Genomic DNA, 20,326 nt, shown 5'->3' with positions numbered 1-20,326 from the left:
TGTTTTCACATTAGGCTACACTGCATTACCTGCCCATAGACCATGTTAAACTCATTTTGACTGTTTCATATTACAAGTTTTTAACGAAAATGATGTAATCTACAGAGTACTGACCAAATTGACAGCTGATGGAGGTATACTGGTCAGGTCAGTGAATTTGTTGCTGCTGTCACTTTAACGCTTTCCTAACCAATGACAGTGAACTAGCCCCACACTGTGGACCAATCAGAGGGTGCCATGAAATACCTCACAAGATCAGTCTGACTTCCGCATCACAAGTGAATGAACTGCTTCAACGATCCTTCTTCTCTCCTTGTAAAAGTAAAGTTTTATAAACGTGGCTACTCTCTTGACCTATCAGAAGAGGTAGGCCTTACAATAACACGCTCGATTTACCTTAAAATGCATATCATTAGTGTAGCCTAGGTTTCTGTAGCTTAACTGAGCAGCGGCAACAGTAATCCATGGATATTAGTTATTGTAAACTTCACGTGCAATAGTCTGTAGCCTACTGTTGCCTTCTGACATTTGATACTACGTTGACACTACAGCAGATGCAAAATGTCATCATAATTTGTAACCGAAATGAAATAACACCATTCCTGTGAAACGCTTAAAAAAAAGTATTGTTTTCTATTGGGCAGCTTTCATTATTTAGTAGACTATTAACCGTTAGATCTGGTGTCGGCGTGCAGAGTTCAGTTTACCCTAACTGAGCATGGTAGACTTTGTTCAAGTCGATACATTTGTAACATGGAAGACAGGTGCTGAATTTGCTTCCAATCCACACAATCTAGGTGAGTTTATGTGATAGGCCTAATTCTGTCAGTGTAGTGTGTGTGTATCGATACGCCCCCTACAGCTATGACATCCAGGCAGGCCTACAGTGGAAGAGCCGATTGATTGTATTCTGTCTTTGTATGTGTAGGTAGCCTATTCCGTTGTGGTGCTTATGGATCCCACTTTGTGTCTTCTGCAGGGGAAATCAATATGTCGTCAGTCCTCTGTCAGAGAGGAACACAGCATGACCACAATAACCTGGGGACTCCTCTTTCTGTCAACATAGGCAGCAGCATCCCTTCATGCATAGGAGCACACTCTGTGAAGAAGCAAACATGTGTGCATGGTGAATATTTAGAAAATGGCCAGATTTAGACGTAAATCCTGTTTGGCATTACTGGCATTGGCATCATTTATTTTCGTAATCATAGTCATTTTGAAATCCTCAACTGAAAAGGCCTTAGACCTGCCAGATGCATTAGGTCCGGAGCGGTTTCCTCACGCCAACAGGCAGGAAAAACCTGTAAAACAGTTACAAGCTGACAGTCCAGCCCCTGATGCAGACACTAAAGAGGTAAACATGAAGCAGGAGACCCTGCTGGAGAAGTACCCTCCGCCCAGTTATTGTGTTCACACCTTCTACTACACCTGGTACGGCAATCCGCAGTTCGACGGGAAGTACCTCCACTGGGACCACCCGCTGCTTCCACACTGGGACCCCAAGGTGGCAGCTGCCTTCCCCACAGGGCGCCACTCGCCTCCTGATGACATCGGGGCCAACTTTTACCCCGGCCTGGGGGCATATAGCTCTCGGGACCCCTCCGTCATTGATGCCCACATGCGCCAGATGCGGATGGCAGCCATTGGTGAGGTTTTGATTGATTGATTTGATTGATATTGATTTATAGGATCAATGGGTAGCTGTCATTTGGGGGTGTAAAAAGAGGTTTCTGTGCATCACCGCAATGCAAGCATGCATCTTTGAAGGAAATGTACAAAAGATGTTTCCCAATATTCCTGTATGGTCCTGCCCTGTACTTGATTTTAGGTGTTTGCATACAAACACACACAGGGCAAGAGAGATGTACTGCATACAAATGCAAAACAAAGACTGAAGCATAGCAGGCCAACTATAAACATAAAATGCACAGGAATATTGGTAAACACTGTACTTTATTTTCTGTGTGCCAGGTGATGTGTGATGCATAACCTTGAGAGAAACTGCAAGTTAGGGACATATTGTATCAGCCATGATATTAGGATGTTCAATTATGGCAAAAATCATCAAGATTATTTTGGTCAGTGTTGACGTTGTGATTATTTTCAATTACCAACACGGTTACTTCATGATTTTGAACTCCATTTCCATCATCCATTTTCTAAACTTATTATTAACAGTTGATTCAGTTGATTTTAAATATATTTCAACTGAAAAAATAAAAACTGTCACAACAGTTACCACTGTAAAGTAGAGCCCTACCGATACGTTGGTGCACTGATATTATTGGCTATTTGCCGATCTATCGGTATCTGCGTTTATAACGGCCGATTTAATTTTTTAAATTAAAGGAACCGTATGTAAGAAACATATTTCAATTAATCATAAAATGGCCCTGATATGTCACTAGACATTAAGAAATCATGTTCATTTGAAATACTTATATCACTGACAACAGTAGTCCGGCCAGGATATTGTCATTTAAAAAGTGAAGTTGCAGCCCTCAACTGATGTTGATGTTGTGTTTTGTCATGTCATGTTGTTTTTTGGCCTGATGCGCCACCCTCCACCTATCTACTAATCACAAAGTCAGTAGTGTTTCGGCATCCGGGTTGGCAACCTCGAGTCAGGGGGGAGGGGGAGGGGCTAATGCCCTAGTTTGCCTAGGGGGACCATTCGTCTGGATTTCAAGCCCTTTGTCTGGGCCTAGGTAGAGTGTCTGGGCCTAGGTAGAGTGTCTTCCTTTTTGGGCGTTTGTCCGCCTTTTTGACAAGTGCTCCACAGCAAGTGAGGCTTGTAAGTAGCGCTGATACAAATGCTCCACAGCAAGTGAGGCGTAGGGCTGATTCAGACTGCCTGCGTGGTGTGTCTGTTGCGTGTCAGTTGCGTGGCGGCTGCGTGGCATTTCTACTCTGTCTTTGCACACCAGAAACGTATCTCACACTGCGCTGCGGCGGCCTCTCTGCCAATTAAAACATCTCTTCACTTTTTTTATTCACTGTTTTGAATGGAAACGCTTCCAACACGCTTGTGTGTCGCGTAAAAAATAGGCGTCGGTCCTATTTCTAGCATGCACACGTTTTTGGCGCGGCTCCAGCAGCTCAATAATATAATATTGTTGGGGGGGGGGGCCCTGTCAGTGGTGGACCCTGAGAATCATCCTAACCCCCCCCCCCCCACCCAGTGCTCGTCAGTGCGCACCAGACTGCACCAGACTGTGATTGACAGTCAGATCTCACATAGCCCTGCTCTGATTGGACCAGAAGAACCGGGAGCTGTGGATTTTTGCGAAACAAATAACAGGCTCTAGGTGGGGGTAGAAGTGTGGGGTTTATTTCTAAAACCAGCTGATTTATGTTGTTCTGTCGGAGCATAGTGTCGGTTTCAGTGAATATGATCAAAAAAATCTTGCCAACTGCAGCTTTAACAGGTAAAAGGTTGCACACTGCCTGTGTGACACGCATGTCTAATGCGCGGCTCGAGACACAAACTTCAAACGTGTGCCAGTTAGAAATAGAAGAGGCCTCTCATTTTGGCCAATTTCTCCTCACTTTTCCGAGTCTGGTTGGTGGTCACCCTATTTCTGCTACTTTATAGGACACTTGGAGCCCTCATTTCCCCTTTTAAACACAAATTATGACCATCAACTGGCCATTCCAATGTATTTCTGCACAGAACCACTCGTATTGTGGAAAAAATAGGCATCCCTTCTATTCTCTATAGCTGGCTCGTGGTTGCAGCGTGGTTCGGCCCTTCTATTCTCTAGCTGGCTTGTGGTTGCAGCGTGGTTCGGCCCTTCTATTCTCTAGCTGGCTTGTGGTTGCAGCGTGGTTCGGCCCTTCTATTCTCTAGCTGGCTTGTGGTTGCAGCGTGGTTCGGTTCGTGCCTGAGACGCGGATATGGTGGAGGCAGCATGGCTGCTGTAACCTGTTAACATGGGCGCCGAGAGGAAAATCACCACGCAACGGAACTACTAAGCCATTGTGCAGTTGGTATATCATGCAGAAAACGTGAGAGTACGCAATTGAATATGTGCAACAACAAACTCATACAGCGATATCAGACACATACAAGCCTTAATTCATTGCAGGCGTGGTGAAGCAGCTGTGTTACCGCCTGACTATCAGTTGGCCTGGGTCCGACTTCCAAACCCGCTGTTGCCAGTTCATGTCGCTAAATAAATACCAGTCAACTTTAACTGACCCGAACATTGAATGGACCGCTAGAGGACCTGAGGAGGGAGTGAAGAAAGGGCATGGGACTAAAATCATGCTCTATAGTACGTCCAGTAAGACCTCACCAGTAGGCTATGTGCAGGACCTGTTCCAGAGTCTGTCCAGAGTTCCGTCTGCCTGGAACCTGGAACCTGGGACGAGTCAAGATCAGTTCTTCAGTCTCATAGCAGTTCAAGGAATTCTGATAGCAAATATTTGGTACTGTGGTACTTTATGTTACTTTTGATAAAAGGCAGTCATGTAATGCTTACATTCAGACACTTTTTATCTTGTGTCAGCTGTATTGCAGATAGAGTTTATTTTATCAGTGTATGTTTTAGTCCATGAAATCAAAGAAATCATCTTGGGGTGGTGTTGGCACTTGCAGGGGTAAGAGATATTTCCGTGCAGAATCAGGTTTACTGTTGTGAGGTTAGTGAAAAACCACTGCACTCTCCCTAAACCATATCACCATGAAAACTTCGGCCTGTGCCTTTGAGTAATGCACTGACCCGTCCACTGCTTGAGTAGAGCTGCTGGGCGGACTGTGGGTTTGTTAGGCCAAATTCTTTAGAACACCGTCTCTGGTAAGGCCTTTCTTTGCTGAAACAACAGCAGAGGCTGTGCTTTCAAACGTCACGTTCAATTGAAGTATAACAAAGTAAAATATGAATGTGTATGTTTTTTGGGCTTTTTATGGCTTTAATTAGATAGGACAGTGGAGCTTGACAGGAAGTGAATGGGAGAGAGAGTCGGGATGGGATCCGGAAAGGACCACGGGGCGGGAATCAAACCCGGGTCGCCGGCGTACGGTGCAGGTGCCCCAGCCAGTCGCACCACTGCTGGGGCCTGTGTATGCTAAAAATTAAACAGGTTTTCTAATATGATATTGTTCTCTCTCTCTCTCTCTCTCTCTCTCTCTCTCTGTATGTATCTATCAGGAGTGCTGGCCATCTCTTGGTATCCACCTGGTTTGAAGGATGACAACGGTGACATCACGGATGGCATCGTGCCCCTGGTGTTAGATACGGCTCACAAATACCAGATTAAGGTAGAGTCCGTAAGGTTCTCATTATCACCATGCCATCACAGAGAAGATGCTATCAGACAAACTATTGCTGACATGTTAGTGTGACATGTCTAACTTGTGACTGTATCGGCTTAAACATACAACATGTAGTTTTCATTGCCATATAATATAAATTAAGATGCACAGAATAGACACACAAACTCCTTTTTTTAACTCTTATTTAACTCTTAGTACTATATTAGGTTTCTAGGAATGTTTTCCATTCATTCCCCCCCCCCCTAGTTTATTCCTCATAGGAGGATTAAGTAGTATGCTTTAACTTGTGACCGAAAACATAGCAACAAACATAGCTTAAAAAAAAAAAAAAAACATATTGCTCTTTTAGACTTCATCCTGTTGAATTAATCTTAATGCCTTGTGTCTTGCGCAGGTGACTTTTCATATTGAACCCTTTAAAGGACGTGATGAGAGGACTATGTTTGAGAGTGTGAAATACATTGTGGAAAAGTGAGTATTATATGGTATGACTCTAAGAGTAGGCTAGATTACGACCCAAGGGTCAACAATGAATATCTTTCTTTCTTTATATAATCTTTTGATCCCGTGAGGGAAATTTGGTCTCTGCATTTATCCCAATCCGTTAATTTGTGAAACACACTCAGCACACAGTGAACACACAGTGAGGTGAAGCACACATTAACTCGGAGCAGTGAGCTGCTTGCTACAGCGGCGCTCGGGGAGCCATGAGGGGTTAGGTGCCTTGCTCAAGGGCACTTCAACCGTGGATGTGGGCATAGGACCACTTTCCCCGCCCACATTTTTCCTACTGGTCGGGGATCGAACCGGCAACCCTTCGGTTACAAGCCCGAAACCCTAACCAGTAGGCTGCCCCAGATTTATGGAAAATATATACACTAGAAAGACTCCAAGGTCAACTGCTTCAGTAGATAAAGAAGATTTGTGTGTGTGTGTGTGTGTGTGTGACGATCTGAACCTGGTTTGACTGTCAATAGTTGAAATTGTCACATGGATTTGAAGTGTTCAAGATTAAACAACTTGTTTTGTCAGATCAGTAGTCAGTATCAATACACATTTTAGTGTTATGGTAGCCTGGCCATTGAGCGGAAGTACGTAGGAAGGCAAGGCCAGGCTAGTGTTATGGTTTAAGGTTCAACTACACACATAAAAAATGTCTTTGAATCATTTAGACCACGTTATTAGAGGGGATGCATCCGCTCTATTGAAATCCGGAGACGACTTCTTATTATTAATTTTCTTTTTACCTTTTTGTGCGCGCTATTCAGCCCAAACCGCTTAACATACAAATTTGGTTAAAGCACCGTTCCGTAGATCTTCCAAGGCTTTACCGTCCTATCCGTTTTTCATTTTTGAGAAGTTTATACTTTTTGAGATATTTGTAATTAAAAGTGTATTTTTCCCCCATAGACTTGAATGGGGGCTGTGATGTCATAATAGAGCCAGCTGTGCTCGTTAAGTAGTTCTCAGAGCAGTTCCCAGGCTAATCAGAACACTGGCACAGGTGTCACCTGTGAGGAATTCAACTGTCTCAGCTTCTAAGCATACAATCTAGCTCTACCTGAACTACACATCCTGTTAAAGTGTTTCCTGTGTGCCAAAATAAAAGTCCCAGCCATATCTCATGCATTCATGCATTATATCTCCAGAACGGCTTGACGTACATGCTTCAAATTTGGTACAAGTGTTTTTATGGACTCAAAGATGAAGTGAGTTGAAGTTGGAGGTTGAAGGTCAAATGTCAAGGTCAAAAACACCTTCAGTATGATATCTCAAAAATGCCATGTCACACAAGATTCAAATTTGGTTACTCCAAAAGCACCTTTGCAGGTATCACAATTACCCTACCAACCAGCTAGCAGCAAGCTCAACAGCCCCACCAACACCCTAACCAGCAGACTGCATCCCCTCGTGTAATTCCTCGGAATTGCATTTCTAGTTTTATAAATCAAAATTTCTGTGGCATTTAACATACCTGTGATCATCACAGTCTGATAGAGGCATATTACTCTTGGAATTGTTATTGTTCTTGTTATGGCCTTTATTTCCAGATATGGAGAGCACCCAGCTTTCTTCAGGTATAAAACAAAGACCGGGAGGACCTTGCCTTTGTATTACGTTTATGACTCTTATCTGCTGAGTCCGGACAACTGGGCCCTTTTTTTAAAGCCCAATGCGAAGAACAGTATCAGGAATACTCCTTATGATGGAATCTTCCTGGGTCTCATGGTGGAGGAGAAGCATAAGAGATCCATCTTGTCTTCCGGCTTTGATGGCATGTACACTTACTTCGCCACCAACGGCTTCACCTACGGCTCCACCTATCGCAACTGGAGGTCCATCAAGGCCTACTGCGATGCCAACGACCTGATCTTTATACCCAGCGTCGGCCCAGGTTACATCGACACCAGCATCCGGCCATGGAACTCGCAGAACACGCGGAACCGCATTAAGGGCAGGTACTACGAGACTGCCCTCATTGCTGCAGTGGACGCGGGTTCCCGGGTCGTCTCCATAACCTCCTTCAATGAGTGGCACGAGGGCACACAGATAGAGATGGCAGTGCCCAAGTCAGGGGGCACTGCCTACCTGGACTACTTACCACATAAGCCAGGCATCTACTTACAAATAACTCGAAAGTGGGCAGATAAATTCAGTGGTGAATGAAAGGTTGATTTGACAACCAGATGTGAAACTGTGAATGTGTTTTTAAAGGTAAAGATTAAACTGTGAATTAGAGTTGTCATGATAGCAGCAAGCTGTCATGTGATATCTCCTTTTGTTGAGCCAAATGGCTTGATATACAGTATGGTTCACTTTTTGAAAGTAAAATGTACACTATAATGATGGTTGGGGATATGGATGTCCCGTGAAAGAATACCCAGTGAGCTCCTCATCTTTCTGACTTCTTGACTTAATCTTAATTCAAAAAAGGTGCTCAATGCTTTTAAAAAATGTCCAATAAATAAGGTGATCTTTAATTGTTTTTCATGAGTCATTTATGGTGTTATGTTCATTCGTGTTTTCTATGTAAATCACTTAATAGTGTCATATTTCACTTCATTATTGAGTGTGAAGAACGTTATCCACACACAATTTAGTGATTAGTCAATGAACATGTGGGGCTCATTAATTGCCTTTAAGGGTGAATCAAATGCGTTTCATGTTAACCAAGCAGGTGATGAAGAGAGCAACATGTTTACCATGATATCCGCAAGGCTACACGGCAAAACACAGAAAACACTGATCCCTACCTATATGATGTCCCATATTCCCTAACCTACCTACGGCGAAGCCTGCGTTCCGTGTAGCCGCATTGACGGTAAACACAAGAAAGGTAACCGGCGCATGAGCAGCAGTCAGGGGAACATTATTCCACATCGCATCACAAACCGTTCATGGCGTCTTCGCAAGAGATGCACTGCTTTTCAAAGCGATGATTTTATAAAAGCCTGAATTTTCACAATTGCGTTTGCTCTTTAAATTCACGTACAGGAGAAATCGCGAAGTCTTTTGTCGTTTCCAGAGAAAGACTATGGGTTCGGGCGCCTCCGATCCCTGGCTAATCTCACCAAATATTGTCACAATTGAAAATATTTCACTGGAACCGAGGCACATGCGGCATTTGGAATACCTCTACAGGACGACCTCGACCAAAAACACAACCAGATATGGAGTGATTTCATGAACGCCAACCGCGATGATGGTGAGTGCAGTGTTTTTTCTTTCTCATCCGCGGTAGGTGGTTTCAACAAACAACAACAAAATATGTTTAAACACGATACGAAAACACGAAAAAAAAAGGCTACACGAAGAAGACCCTGGGATCATTCTCGGGCTATGACATCCACTCTTTGTTTGAGTCAATTGTGGGCATGATAAACAGGATGATCTTGGGTTAGGCTACTACAACGTGGCATTTGGCTGCTTGGGCTGTGCGCCTTTATTTTTATGCACCGATTAAAACAAAAAAAAAACCTACATGTGTCCGGTGTGTGTGAGAGTGCGCACGGTAGCTTTGCGAGACCTAAGTGCTCAAAATCCTCTCTTTGCATAAAATGCATAACTGGCACGTAAGCTGTCATCGTCAGTGCATGCATGGGCGCAGTGTGTAAGTGCACGCACTATCAGTAGGCTACATACACCGTCGCATAGTGACATTCATCACCGGGCTTCAGCATCATCTTCTACAATGACCTTCAGTTAGCGCCGCTGGAGATCACCTTGCTCACCTTGGACAGTGGCCCTCGGCACATTATATTACATAGGGCCATATGTAAAGCAGCCATAGCCTATTCACGTTAGAGCGAAGGGTTAACTGGCATGCCTTTTTTTTTTTTCTCAAACGCACGTGAACGTTGGAGCATTGCCGCCGTGCCACTCCGTCGGCGTGTCCTAAATACATCACATTTGATTTAAAACAAGTCATCACTAAAAAATGAATCGGGGGAACGCGGTTCTCGTTGCGCTTCTCTTGGTTCGTTGGTATTTCTGAAAACCTGTGCCGTTTTCTGCAGCCGGGACTGCCTGACTTTATGTAATGTATTTGTTCACGTTAAAAACACGAATAAGCCCCTTACCTGTAGCCTAAGCCACGGATTTGCACAAATGGACCGAGGACGTTGTGAATGTTTGGATGACAATCTGTCCAAATCACTCACACCAAATGTAAGGACTGTACGCTGATGTGCACCTCTGATTTATGTATTGAACACTGAATTAAATGTGCACAGAATATGTCACAGGTTCCATGTGGTATTTGTGGGAGAATTAATCTGAGGTACATTGATTTGGTTAACACACACACACACACAGTGAGAGAGATAGAGATCACCCTGGTACATTTACTGGATGGGCATATCAGACAGTGGTCGCTGTAGTCAACTCTAATGAATAGAAATTGACTGTCTGCCTTAGCACAGTAGTGCCATCCTGCTTCACTTTCCTTACCTTCAGTCATACACGCAGAGTCCTCCTCTAATAATCATATGTGCAGTTGTTTACACACACACACACACGCACATTGTGGGGCAGGGTGCACAGACAAACATTATAAGCAAGACGTACTAGTGTCACTATTTTAAATGATTTCACTGCTGAGATATGCACAGCTCATCAGTCCAGTCCAGTGCTTGCTGAAAGTGCTTTCCTGGTGGCAAAGAGGATTACCATGAAATGCATTGATAAGCCCTTAAAACATGCCCATCACTGGTCAGTGCTGGCATTAATGCCCACTGAAATTTTGCAAAAGATCCTCTCGGACAGTAGCGCACTGCTATCCACTACACTATCAGTGGTGACGAAGAACTGTAGAGGTCCGTGTTTCTGATTTGAATATACATACAGTACAGCAAAGCAGTGGACTGGCCCCTGGGGAGGATGAAACAAGGAGCCTGTATTTATTAGTGTTGTTTTCGCTGATATGACCTTTGCTGTAATGTTACCAGCTAGGGAGCATTGTGAGTTGCTTACAGAGCTTGCCTCGCCTTAAGATGGCAGTGTTTGCACACACACACACACAGACACACACACACCTCCTTAGTGACCCATAGCGTCATGACATGGTTTATAGGTGTGACTCAAATACACCCCATCCTAGCACAGGCCTGTTGTATAAGATGCTTGTTTAATTTCTCACAGCAGTAGAATGAATATGTTTATTCACCTTAGAAAGCTTATTAATCAATTTCCCAATGGTCCTAACGTAATGCCACTTCAATCACACCTCAGTCAGGGAGATTGTGATGAAATAAAAGCTGCCTTAAGGTTATACTATGATTATACAATTTAAACATGTTTATTGGTAGTGCACCGTTTGGATTTTGATGTCTGTTCAAGATATGTTCTTTTGCATTTTTAATCTCCCTGTTTGAATTAACAGTAAGAAGAACTGTGACGTTTTGGGATCCACACAACTGGCACAAGATATCACAGAAGCAGGGATTAGAAACAACTGACGTTTTTTTCTGTGTGGACATCAGCACATCACCAGGTATCCCGCCTAATGATATGACTCATAACCAGGTATCCCGCCTAATGATATGACTCATCTAATGAACGTGATGCAGATAGCAACCCTCAAACACAAGAAACTAATGGCATGAATCACTGCCGTATGGTTTCATGTGTCATCAGCGACCAGATGGAAAACAGATGGCAACGTCTACATTGTGTTTTGCTCCCTTTAGTTTCTGTATCACCATCTTGCCCTATTTAAAGAGTTTTCTGTGTCTTTCATACTATTTATATCTGTTATGGTCCATTACATCTCATGGACTGATCTTCATAGAAAGCACCTTGCAATCCCAGCAGAGGTTTGGTATAAATATCGTTGTCATTATTGTTGTTGATGATGATTGTTGCTTTATTTTTTGTCTTCATTAGAGTATGCCATCTGCACCCATCCTCAGAGTTCTAAGACCCCTCTTGCTCGGAACCTTTCTGCTAGGATGTTTCGTGACGTTGTTTTTAATGTACCTCAAACCCTCCACGAGTTGGCTGTCCGGTCCCGTCGATTCGGAGACGTCCACGATACGCGCGAAGGGTCTTCTGTCCAGCCGCAGCCAGCAGAACCAGACCACCATCCTGGTGTGGCTCTGGCCCTTCGGCCAGACGTACGACCTCAGCGTCTGCAGCTCCCTGTTCAACATCGAGGGCTGCCACGTGACGGCGGACAGGAACCTGTACAACAAGTCCGACGGCGTGGTCATCCACCACAGGGACATTTCCAGCGACTTGTCCAACTTGCCACCCCTCTACCGGCCGGCGTTGCAGAAGTGGGTGTGGATGAACCTGGAGTCTCCTTCCCACTCCTCCCAGTTGCCTGGCATCGAGAATCTGTTTAATCTGACTCTGAACTACCGCCAAGATGCCGACATCGAAGTGCCTTACGGGACCATCGTCGCCAACCAGGGAGACGAGGAGTTTGTGCCGCCTAGCAAGACCAAGCTGGTGTGCTGGATCGTGAGCAACTGGAACCCAGACCATGTCAGAGTCAAGTACTACAATGACTTGTACAAACACATTGAGGTTCACGCTTATGGACAGGCTTTTGGGGAATACTTGTCCGACCAAGATTACTTCCCAACTATTGCCAGCTGTAAGTTTTATCTCTCGTTTGAGAACTCCATCCACAAGGACTACATCACGGAGAAGCTCTACAACCCTCTCTCCGTGGGGACGGTTCCTGTGGTGCTGGGTCCGGCCCGGGAGAACTACCAGAACTTCCTCCAAGGAGACGCTTTCATTCACGTGGACGACTTCTCGTCGCCCAAAGAGCTGGCCGAGTTCCTTCTGCTCCTGGACAAGAACGAGGAGATGTATCTGAGGTACTTTGACTGGCGCAAGCACTTCAAGGTGAAGAAGGCGTACTTCTGGGCCGAACACACGTGCCTCGCCTGTGACTACATACGAAGGCACAACGAGTACAAGACTTTCAACAACCTGGACAAATGGTACTGGGGTTGATTCAGGGCTGGACAAATGTTACTGGGGTTGATTCAGGGCTGGACAAATGGTACTGGGGTTGATTCAGGGCTATCTTTCTTTGTGGCCAAGGTGAAGGTGTCTTACTGGGGTGAAGAACTCAACCATTATTTATTATACACTCCTAAGGGTAGATCCATGGGTTTTTTTTTGTGCAATGGCTCAGAGTGATGCATTTTTATACTTAATATGGCACTGTAATGTTTTCTTTTTCTGGTTAAAATGTGAATATGGGATCCATATGCGGAGAAGTCCCGTTGTAAAAAAAATTGATGTGATGCTGTCGAGATTAAAAAGAAATATGAATAATTGTTATGAGAACAATATTTATACAATATATTAATTATTTATTTTACTTTGACATTGTACCATAAAATGTTTATTGATATTAGTGATGCTGTCATCTATGCAGTGTTTACACAATTTCAATGGTGAACATAGTGCATCTACTGTAAAATATGTGTGTACAGTAACTATTTTTTGAGAATTATTTTCCATATTTTTGTATGGATGTACTTGCACAGACTGCTCCCTGGTAGACTCCCTTGGTCATGTGAGAATGATAGTCTATTTTTGAACACTGACTCCACTGTCTACTGTAGATGAAGAGATTTGTTTCATGTGACAGATACACAATGACTAATTATCGGTATCTTTTTAATTAGGCAATATATTACATCTTGTGTCATGAGGTGCAGCTTAGAAATCGATGTTAAATACAATTATTGTATTTTTTTTCTGAAAGAAACCGTGGATGATGAAATGAGAGCACAAATTTAGCATGTGTACATGAAGAGGCCTTTCCGGGTAGACTGGATTCTTTAACCCCCATAATTGCCCCCCCCCCCCACACACACACACACACATCAAACTATAAGAACTACAATACATCTAGTATATTTTGAAGGGTTTTCAGAGTAACATCCATGAAGGCCCCCTGGTGTGTAGGGAGGAAGTGTGTTAATGTGTATATGTGTAGGAATGAATTGCACACTGGTTAATCCACCAGTGTGATATCTGAGCATAGTGGACTCTGCTATGGGCTTAATTGGTAGAAGCTTTGATATGAGGCCCCTTCAACTCTGTTTTTCTGTACATAGATGTCCACTAACCTGTGGCTGATGATGTACACATGATGCGACTTTGATTGTGGGACATTGGTGGTGGACGGTTTGATTCCTATAACGCAACTCTCTCTATATAAGCTCACACAATCCAATGTGAAAGATTGTTGTTTTTTTTTGTTTTGTTTTTGTTCATGAAGTCCAACCAGCTCTGAGCAGGAAGTAATACAGACAAAAAGCACACACAAGAAGCAAAAATCTCCACAGCAGAATGTTTGTGTCCATCAATGCTTGTGTATATTGTCAGATTATGTTTACATAATATACATACTTAATCCATATCAAATACTTGGGACACATTGGTGTAAATGGTCTTGTCCAGGCCAAATGTGTGCTGTACGCCTGTAACATCAGTTGTTTGCTTACTCATGTTGCAGTACTGAAGGTAAAGGCAGGTGGTCTTATTGTGTAGTGCTTTTAAGAAGTATTCACCCCCTTGGAAATTTTCAACATGATCATGGTCGATTTATTTTGAGATTTCTTTTACTTTTTAGGCCCTAATTTGAATGATAGGCAAACTCCTAAGACTAAGTACAACTCATTTAAAAACTCTAAACCAATTCTATTTGCTAGTTTAACACCATGGGCAAAACCTTAAAGGCAAGCATTGATGACTCCGCCCACTACTCATACTGTACGTATGATGACACATGATTCCTACATGAGAACTCTGCTTTTTGAGACTTCGGACTTTGGCTCACCATTTAAATTAGGACCCATTATGGGTCGAAGTTAAAAATAAATCTTTGCAAAGTTATCTAAATGAATCCAAAATATCAAACACAGTAATAAATGAATCCTGGTTCAATATGGTAGAAGGATGAAGGGGTAAAAACTTTTTAGGCCGATGGCTACTTTTTATAGGCACTGCGGATCTCAGTCCTGCGCCTTTAGCTTTTAATAGTTGTGGAGGCCAGATGGAGCTGGACAGGATGTGTAATACCTCTGTGGTAAAATATTGATGCTCCATGCAAGATAATCCTACTCTTTGGATAAATATCTATCCATGCCGACCTTTTGAAAATGTTTTGCATTGTTTACGGTCAGGGGGACCATCTGTTTTGGGTAGGGGATAACACAGTTTTGCCACAGTTTGTCAGAACTTACTCGTTATGTAACCATAATCTGTATATAACCTTCAACGTCTGGCACAAACTTGAGATTTTGTGTTATTTACACAGTCAAACAAAAACGAAAAAAAAGCTCACATACAGATTATTGTATCTGTGAGTTAAGAAAAACAAAAACATAAGCTCTGTGTCTGTTTTAAGTGTATATCTACAGTACTTGACGGTTATGAACACCTCTTGTAAATATCTGTGTTGTTCAAGTTTCTATCTGACATGTGTCTGGGTTCCTGGGCGGCAGCTTACACTGGGCCACAACTGTGCCGGAACAGGGCCAGATCTGTCCCACGACCGGCTGACCGTCGGAGAGGGGTGGGAGATGAAACTGTGAAAATGAGCTCATTGTAACCTAGACGTATAAGATTGGTGCTATGAAGTAGAACTCTGCAGAGGATTATGGCCAACATGGCAGTGTGTGTGTGTGTGTGTGTGGGGGGGGGGGGACAAAGCTTTCAGTGTAACTGAGGAGACGTTTACTGTCACATGAGGCAGTTTGGGAGAGGAGAAGAATACAGACGCTTTTTGGATTAGCGCTAATCCCTTTCCATGCTATCAAATTGCCTTCATCTTCCTGACTTTCTGCAGATATAGCAGTCTCATTCATCCTTACATTGTGACTTGGACCTGCTCTGCTTAGGGGTGTATCTGGCTTTCTTTGCTTCACAATTTGTCATCACACAGCATTCTCAGAAAGAAAGTGTGTGCGTGAGAGAGTTATGGGGAGAGAGAGAGAGCAAAAGATTGAGAGTGTTTGAGAAAGAGAGTGCCTGTTATATCATATTGTATAGGACAAGCTTTATGTGTGAAACAGGTTTCTTGTTGGCTGTGGCTAATCTAGATCCCTGGGGATCAATCTATCTATCTATCTATCTATCTATCTATCTAGACCAGGTATGGCCCATCTCTTTCGTCTCTGCTGTGCACAACTCATTGTCTTTTCTTTTCCTCCTCTTGGATCCCCTTTAAGCTGGTCCTCGGATGAGTAGCGTGTTAGTAATCTGGACGTGCCTCTGATTCTGTCTGCCGTTGTGGTCTCATACACGTTGGCCGAGTACCCACATGCTGGCTGGGAAGGACATATGTCCTCTATGCATCATGAAGCAGGAACAGCCCCTGTGGACTGGACAGAGCTCCTCCTGGCATTCGACCTACACTGGCTGTTTAGCAAACTGGTCATAGCAAAAATGTCTGCCAAAACGTAACTTGCCAAATGTTTTGCTGTAGATGTCTGTAGGTGTCAGAAAAATAAAGATGAATTGAAAAAGAGTTTTCAGTCTATTTGTGTCTTTGTCTCTCTGCATCTCCCTGTGGAGAGAGGCTTGAGTTGGTTTTACTGAGAACAGAGCAGTTACACATGTTGCCATTTTATGTTGAGAAATGGCAACACTACCAGGTGGTGGTAACACATATCAACTGCCAGCATACGATATTTCATATCTCTACTGTAAAACAATACTTTTGCTGCATCTGAAGAAAGATTTTCATGGGCACTTTGGTTGAATAGGCATGGCAACCTCTACACTGAATCAATAATTTCCATGGCAACCTCTACACTGAATCCCTAATTTCCATCAATGCTTGTTTATATTGTCAGATTATGTTTACAGAGTATACATACTTAATCCATATCAAATACTTGGGACACATTGGTGTAAATGGTCTTTTTTTATGTAAACGTTTCCCCTAGACACGTAACATGCTGCACTAACCATTTGTCCTCTCAGCAAACCCCTGAAGCACAAGACACAGATAAAAATAGCCCCCCAAACATGTTAGAATATGACTGGGGAGCCCAAAGGGACGACGCTCCAGTGTCCTCGGCCCGGCGGTCCAGCTGCTGCTGCTTACCTCATGGTCTCCCTGATACTCTGGCCTTTGGTAGTGATCCCCCTGAACCAGGGCAGTTTACTCAGCCTAATCCACAACCTTAACTGAGCGCCAGCTCCAACAGCTGCCCAGTGCTCAGTGCCCGGACACACGGCCTTTCAAAAACACCCTGTCTCTTCATTCAACAATACTCATCATTTTCACTTAATACATCTCAATGCATATGTAGATATATATTTGCAAATACTGTATGTGTGAGTTATGTGCAACTATAAGGCATGTTTCACGTGACATTTTTTCACATATCATATCCAGTTCTCACTGTTCTTCATTCAACATCATTTTATTTTTTAAATAAAAAACAGATTCATTTTAAATATTTGTACAGTGAGCACCAGTGATTTGCAAGTGGAATACTCATATCAGGTGTCTCAAAGAAACTTTGGATCACCAGTTGACGTTTCATCCACTCACAGTTTAACGTAGTTGGCTTTTAGGAGTACATTCACACCCAGATTTCACTCAGGGGACAGGGGAAACACACTTCAAATCAGCAATTCAAGAATGTGTAAGCCTATTTGTGTATGTGTGTGTGTCTGTGAGTGTGTGAGAGCATAAAAGTTGTACTGGATCATGATGCAGCCCCCCCCCCCCCCCCCCACACACACACACACACAAGATTCTCTCCGACATCCCTTGAGGGACTATCCAGTTCCAGCAGGGCACTCTTGTGATAGCTCGGGCCCCCGGAGAGTTGATCAGCTGGCCCTTGAGACGCCTCACAGAGGGGCCTCTCATCACCGCGTCCACCGGAGCTCATCCCCGACCTCGCCAATTATCCTGTCATCACCATGCCAAACAGCCCCCGCAATCCCACCGCAGCCCAGCCCAGCCCTGATATGGATGCTTTGTGTCACCAACGGTTACAGCATCCTTCCGTACCACACGGTTGTCATCGCCTGCACAACTCAGGTGAGGTGTTTTGGAGGTGCACTGATAAAATCACCATTGACATCGTCATCCAAATCACCATCTTTCCCGAGAGGTTTAGTGCTGCTGAGATAAGGCGAGGGAGATACGCAGCTCCTGCAGAGGCACAGCCATAAAAAGGAAATGTGTCAAACTTTATCCGATTTTCAAAAGAGATCAGATTACAAAGATAAACAGTCAACACAGACAGCACACATGCATAGAAACACACACACACATACACAAACCCCATACATGTACACTTATGCACACACACACACACACACACACACACACACACACACACACACACACAGAAACAACATCCCAAAAGCAACAAACAATGATACCCCCTGTATATCGGATTTAGTTTCCAACATACTCTCTGGTGCCTAGCAACCTGGAGAGTGTTAATGTCTGTCTCCAGCAGGGTCCGGCTATTACGGCTGCATACTAAGAGTTGCACATGAGACAGGATCCTTTGTTTGCGTGTGCATGCTGTGACGGCTGCATACTAAGAGTTGCACATGAGACAGGATCCTTTGTTTGCGTGTGCACGCATCGCTGTTCAGTAGGTGTCTTTGGCATGAACTGCCATGTATAACACCTTCCGATGTTGGAGTTAATAAATATGGCACAGACTAATGTCTACAGAAGCTGTTATGTTTTAGACAGCATATCATGAAAAGCTGGCATTAACAAGCTGGCACGAATCATGAAGCATTTATTCATATATATTCTGATTTGGGGAAAATAACTATCTGTTTGTTGTGAATAAATGTACCTGCAGAAATATAACCAGACAAATACAAGACATTAACTGAATCTAACCACAATACAACAAAATACAACAACAAGATGTCTTCTCTGGATGAACAAGCTCATGAGGATGTAAATACGGATATACTAGGTAAACTAATAAATAACTACAGTAAATCCCTCATGTGATTCTCATGGCATTGTAGAGACATTCAGTCAGTCCATTTATCCTGAGCATTGCACTAGCATGAAGGCATGCAGTCTGTGAGTCTTTGAGAAACCACTGGGGGACATGATGCCTGGGTCTTGGCTTGCCCATCATAACGCTCTGCCAACCCGAGATACATTCCTGCAGAACAATGGCTGCAGGAGGATCGGACAAACAACCACGCAGTTTGTAGCGAATGTGTGTGTGTGTGTGTGTGTGTGTGTGTGTGTGTGTGTGTGTGTGTGTGTGTGTGTGGTGGGGGGGTACAGTGGTACTGATGGCACTGATGATGTTGCTTGTGTTTCTCTTAACCTATGCCCAACAGCTGACCTTGCCCACTAGATCTGATGGATTATTTGGACCGAAGGCCTTCCTGTGCTATTTTGGCCCAAAGATGCCCCTCTTGATCCCAATGCATAATGATACAGCTGCCTGTGATTGCTAATGGTCAACTATGAGACACATTTTGTTGTGCTTATCAAACATAGCTTGTGTGTTAATGCAAGCTTCCCTGTCTATTTGCAGCTAAAAAGCCTGATAAATAACTGTTTGTTCAGGCCACGATCAGCTGAGCACACAGAGGGGCCCCTCTCCAGGAAAACTGGCTCTGTCTGCTACACCCTGGAGCTACAGAGAGCCTCTCAACTGATCCCAAGCCAAGACAGTGTCACTATTTATTAAGACGCTGAGCACTCACCGTGGTCTGTGGTCTTGGCTTTGCGGCTAAAGCACGGTTAGACTTTGCCACCAGCGACATGTGTGTGTGTGTGTGTGTGTGTGTGTGTGTGTGGGAGTGTGTGTGTGTATGTGCGTGCGTGTGTTTGTCTGCAAGGACAAGTTATGCCTCAATCAAAATAACACAGCCATGTTGGGCGGTAAACAGCCCAGGCACCCTCCTGTCCAGCCCGATACTTCTTATTGTTTTTCGTGCCGGTATCATAAAAAACAAAGCGTAGCGTACGTAGCCACATGGAGAGTGCGTGCACTGGGCCCGACTCCCATAAAAGGTGCAGAAATGTGCCGGCGGCTGGGTCTCTCTCTCCCCAGGGACCCCTGGCTAATAAGAGGGCTAGTATTTATAGGCGGCCTGTTCAATGCATCCCCCCTAATCCCTGGCTATCTCCACACATCGCCTCCTTTTTATTACCCTTGCAGCCACAAGCCTCTCTGTCTGTGTGTGCACGCCAGCATCACTCTGTGAGTATCATATATTTGCCACTGTTTAAATGTTTACTAGTAGATAATATGCACTTCTTTTATCTCTCTTTATTCAACCTTGAGCAAGCGGTATAGGCAATTTGACTTTGCAGCTGTGGTTTTTAAATCACAACTTGGTTACAACCGTATTTATTTGCTGTGAATATCTGCACTGTGCCGCTGCCTGTGTTTGGACTGTCTTTCTTAACTTAATTTCAACATCTTTTATCTTTAGCTTCTTCTTTATTCATGTTTATAACCTATTTTTTATTACATAACTTATTATTATACTATTAGTATTTTTTATTACATAACTTATTATTATACTATTAGTATTTTTTATTACATAACT

General features: G+C 43.7%; 3 protein-coding genes across 4 annotated transcripts in view; all 3 read left to right on the top strand.

Moving 5' to 3' along the window:
• Positions 1 to 274: 274 nt before the first annotated feature.
• On the top strand, positions 275 to 8,544 carry manea (mannosidase, endo-alpha). Of its 2 annotated transcripts, none has more exons than XM_076295616.1 (5): positions 275 to 366; positions 980 to 1,646; positions 5,154 to 5,263; positions 5,673 to 5,749; positions 7,330 to 8,544. In XM_076295616.1, the coding sequence occupies exons 2-5, from the start codon at positions 1,142 to 1,144 to the stop codon at positions 7,943 to 7,945; spliced, it is 1,308 nt and encodes a 435-aa protein (XP_076151731.1). In that variant the 5' UTR covers positions 275 to 366; positions 980 to 1,141; the 3' UTR covers positions 7,946 to 8,544. The 2 variants fall into 2 exon arrangements, with proteins under 2 accessions (XP_076151731.1, XP_076151732.1); XM_076295617.1 differs by lacking the exon at positions 275 to 366 and adding an exon at positions 376 to 797.
• Positions 8,545 to 11,208: 2,664 nt separating this feature from the next.
• Positions 11,209 to 12,765, top strand: fut9a (fucosyltransferase 9a). The gene is made up of 2 exons (XM_076295618.1): positions 11,209 to 11,270; positions 11,663 to 12,765. The coding sequence occupies exon 2, from the start codon at positions 11,666 to 11,668 to the stop codon at positions 12,743 to 12,745; it is 1,080 nt and encodes a 359-aa protein (XP_076151733.1). The 5' UTR covers positions 11,209 to 11,270; positions 11,663 to 11,665; the 3' UTR covers positions 12,746 to 12,765.
• Positions 12,766 to 19,905: 7,140 nt separating this feature from the next.
• Positions 19,906 to 20,326, top strand: part of fhl5 (four and a half LIM domains 5) — a 6,697-nt gene continuing 6,276 nt past the window's right edge. Inside the window, exon 1 of the mRNA XM_076295619.1 lies at positions 19,906 to 19,974. The gene's annotated coding sequence lies outside the window, so the exon portion shown is untranslated. The remainder of the gene's footprint in view (positions 19,975 to 20,326) is intronic.

The sequence above is a fragment of the Alosa pseudoharengus genome, unplaced genomic scaffold (genome assembly GCF_046254945.1).
Source record: "Alosa pseudoharengus isolate Yale_2024_CS ecotype anadromous, Long Island Sound unplaced genomic scaffold, YU_APseudo_1.1 YU_APseudo_1.1_scf_2, whole genome shotgun sequence".
Taxonomy (NCBI): domain Eukaryota; kingdom Metazoa; phylum Chordata; class Actinopteri; order Clupeiformes; family Clupeidae; genus Alosa; species Alosa pseudoharengus.
Note: the sequence above shows the minus strand (reverse complement) of the source record. Positions and strands in the feature narration are given on the sequence as shown.

Bases quoted from the DNA above. Each gene is read 5' to 3' on its own strand.
- fut9a (XM_076295618.1), top strand. From the start codon at position 11,666: ATGCCATCTGCACCCATCCTCAGAGTTCTAAGACCCCTCTTGCTCGGA.
- manea (XM_076295616.1), top strand. From the start codon at position 1,142: ATGGCCAGATTTAGACGTAAATCCTGTTTGGCATTACTGGCATTGGCA. The intron at 1,647-5,153 runs GTGAGGTTTTGA...TGTATCTATCAG, and splicing joins GATGCGGATGGCAGCCATTG to GAGTGCTGGCCATCTCTTGG. The intron at 5,264-5,672 runs GTAGAGTCCGTA...TGTCTTGCGCAG, and splicing joins CTCACAAATACCAGATTAAG to GTGACTTTTCATATTGAACC.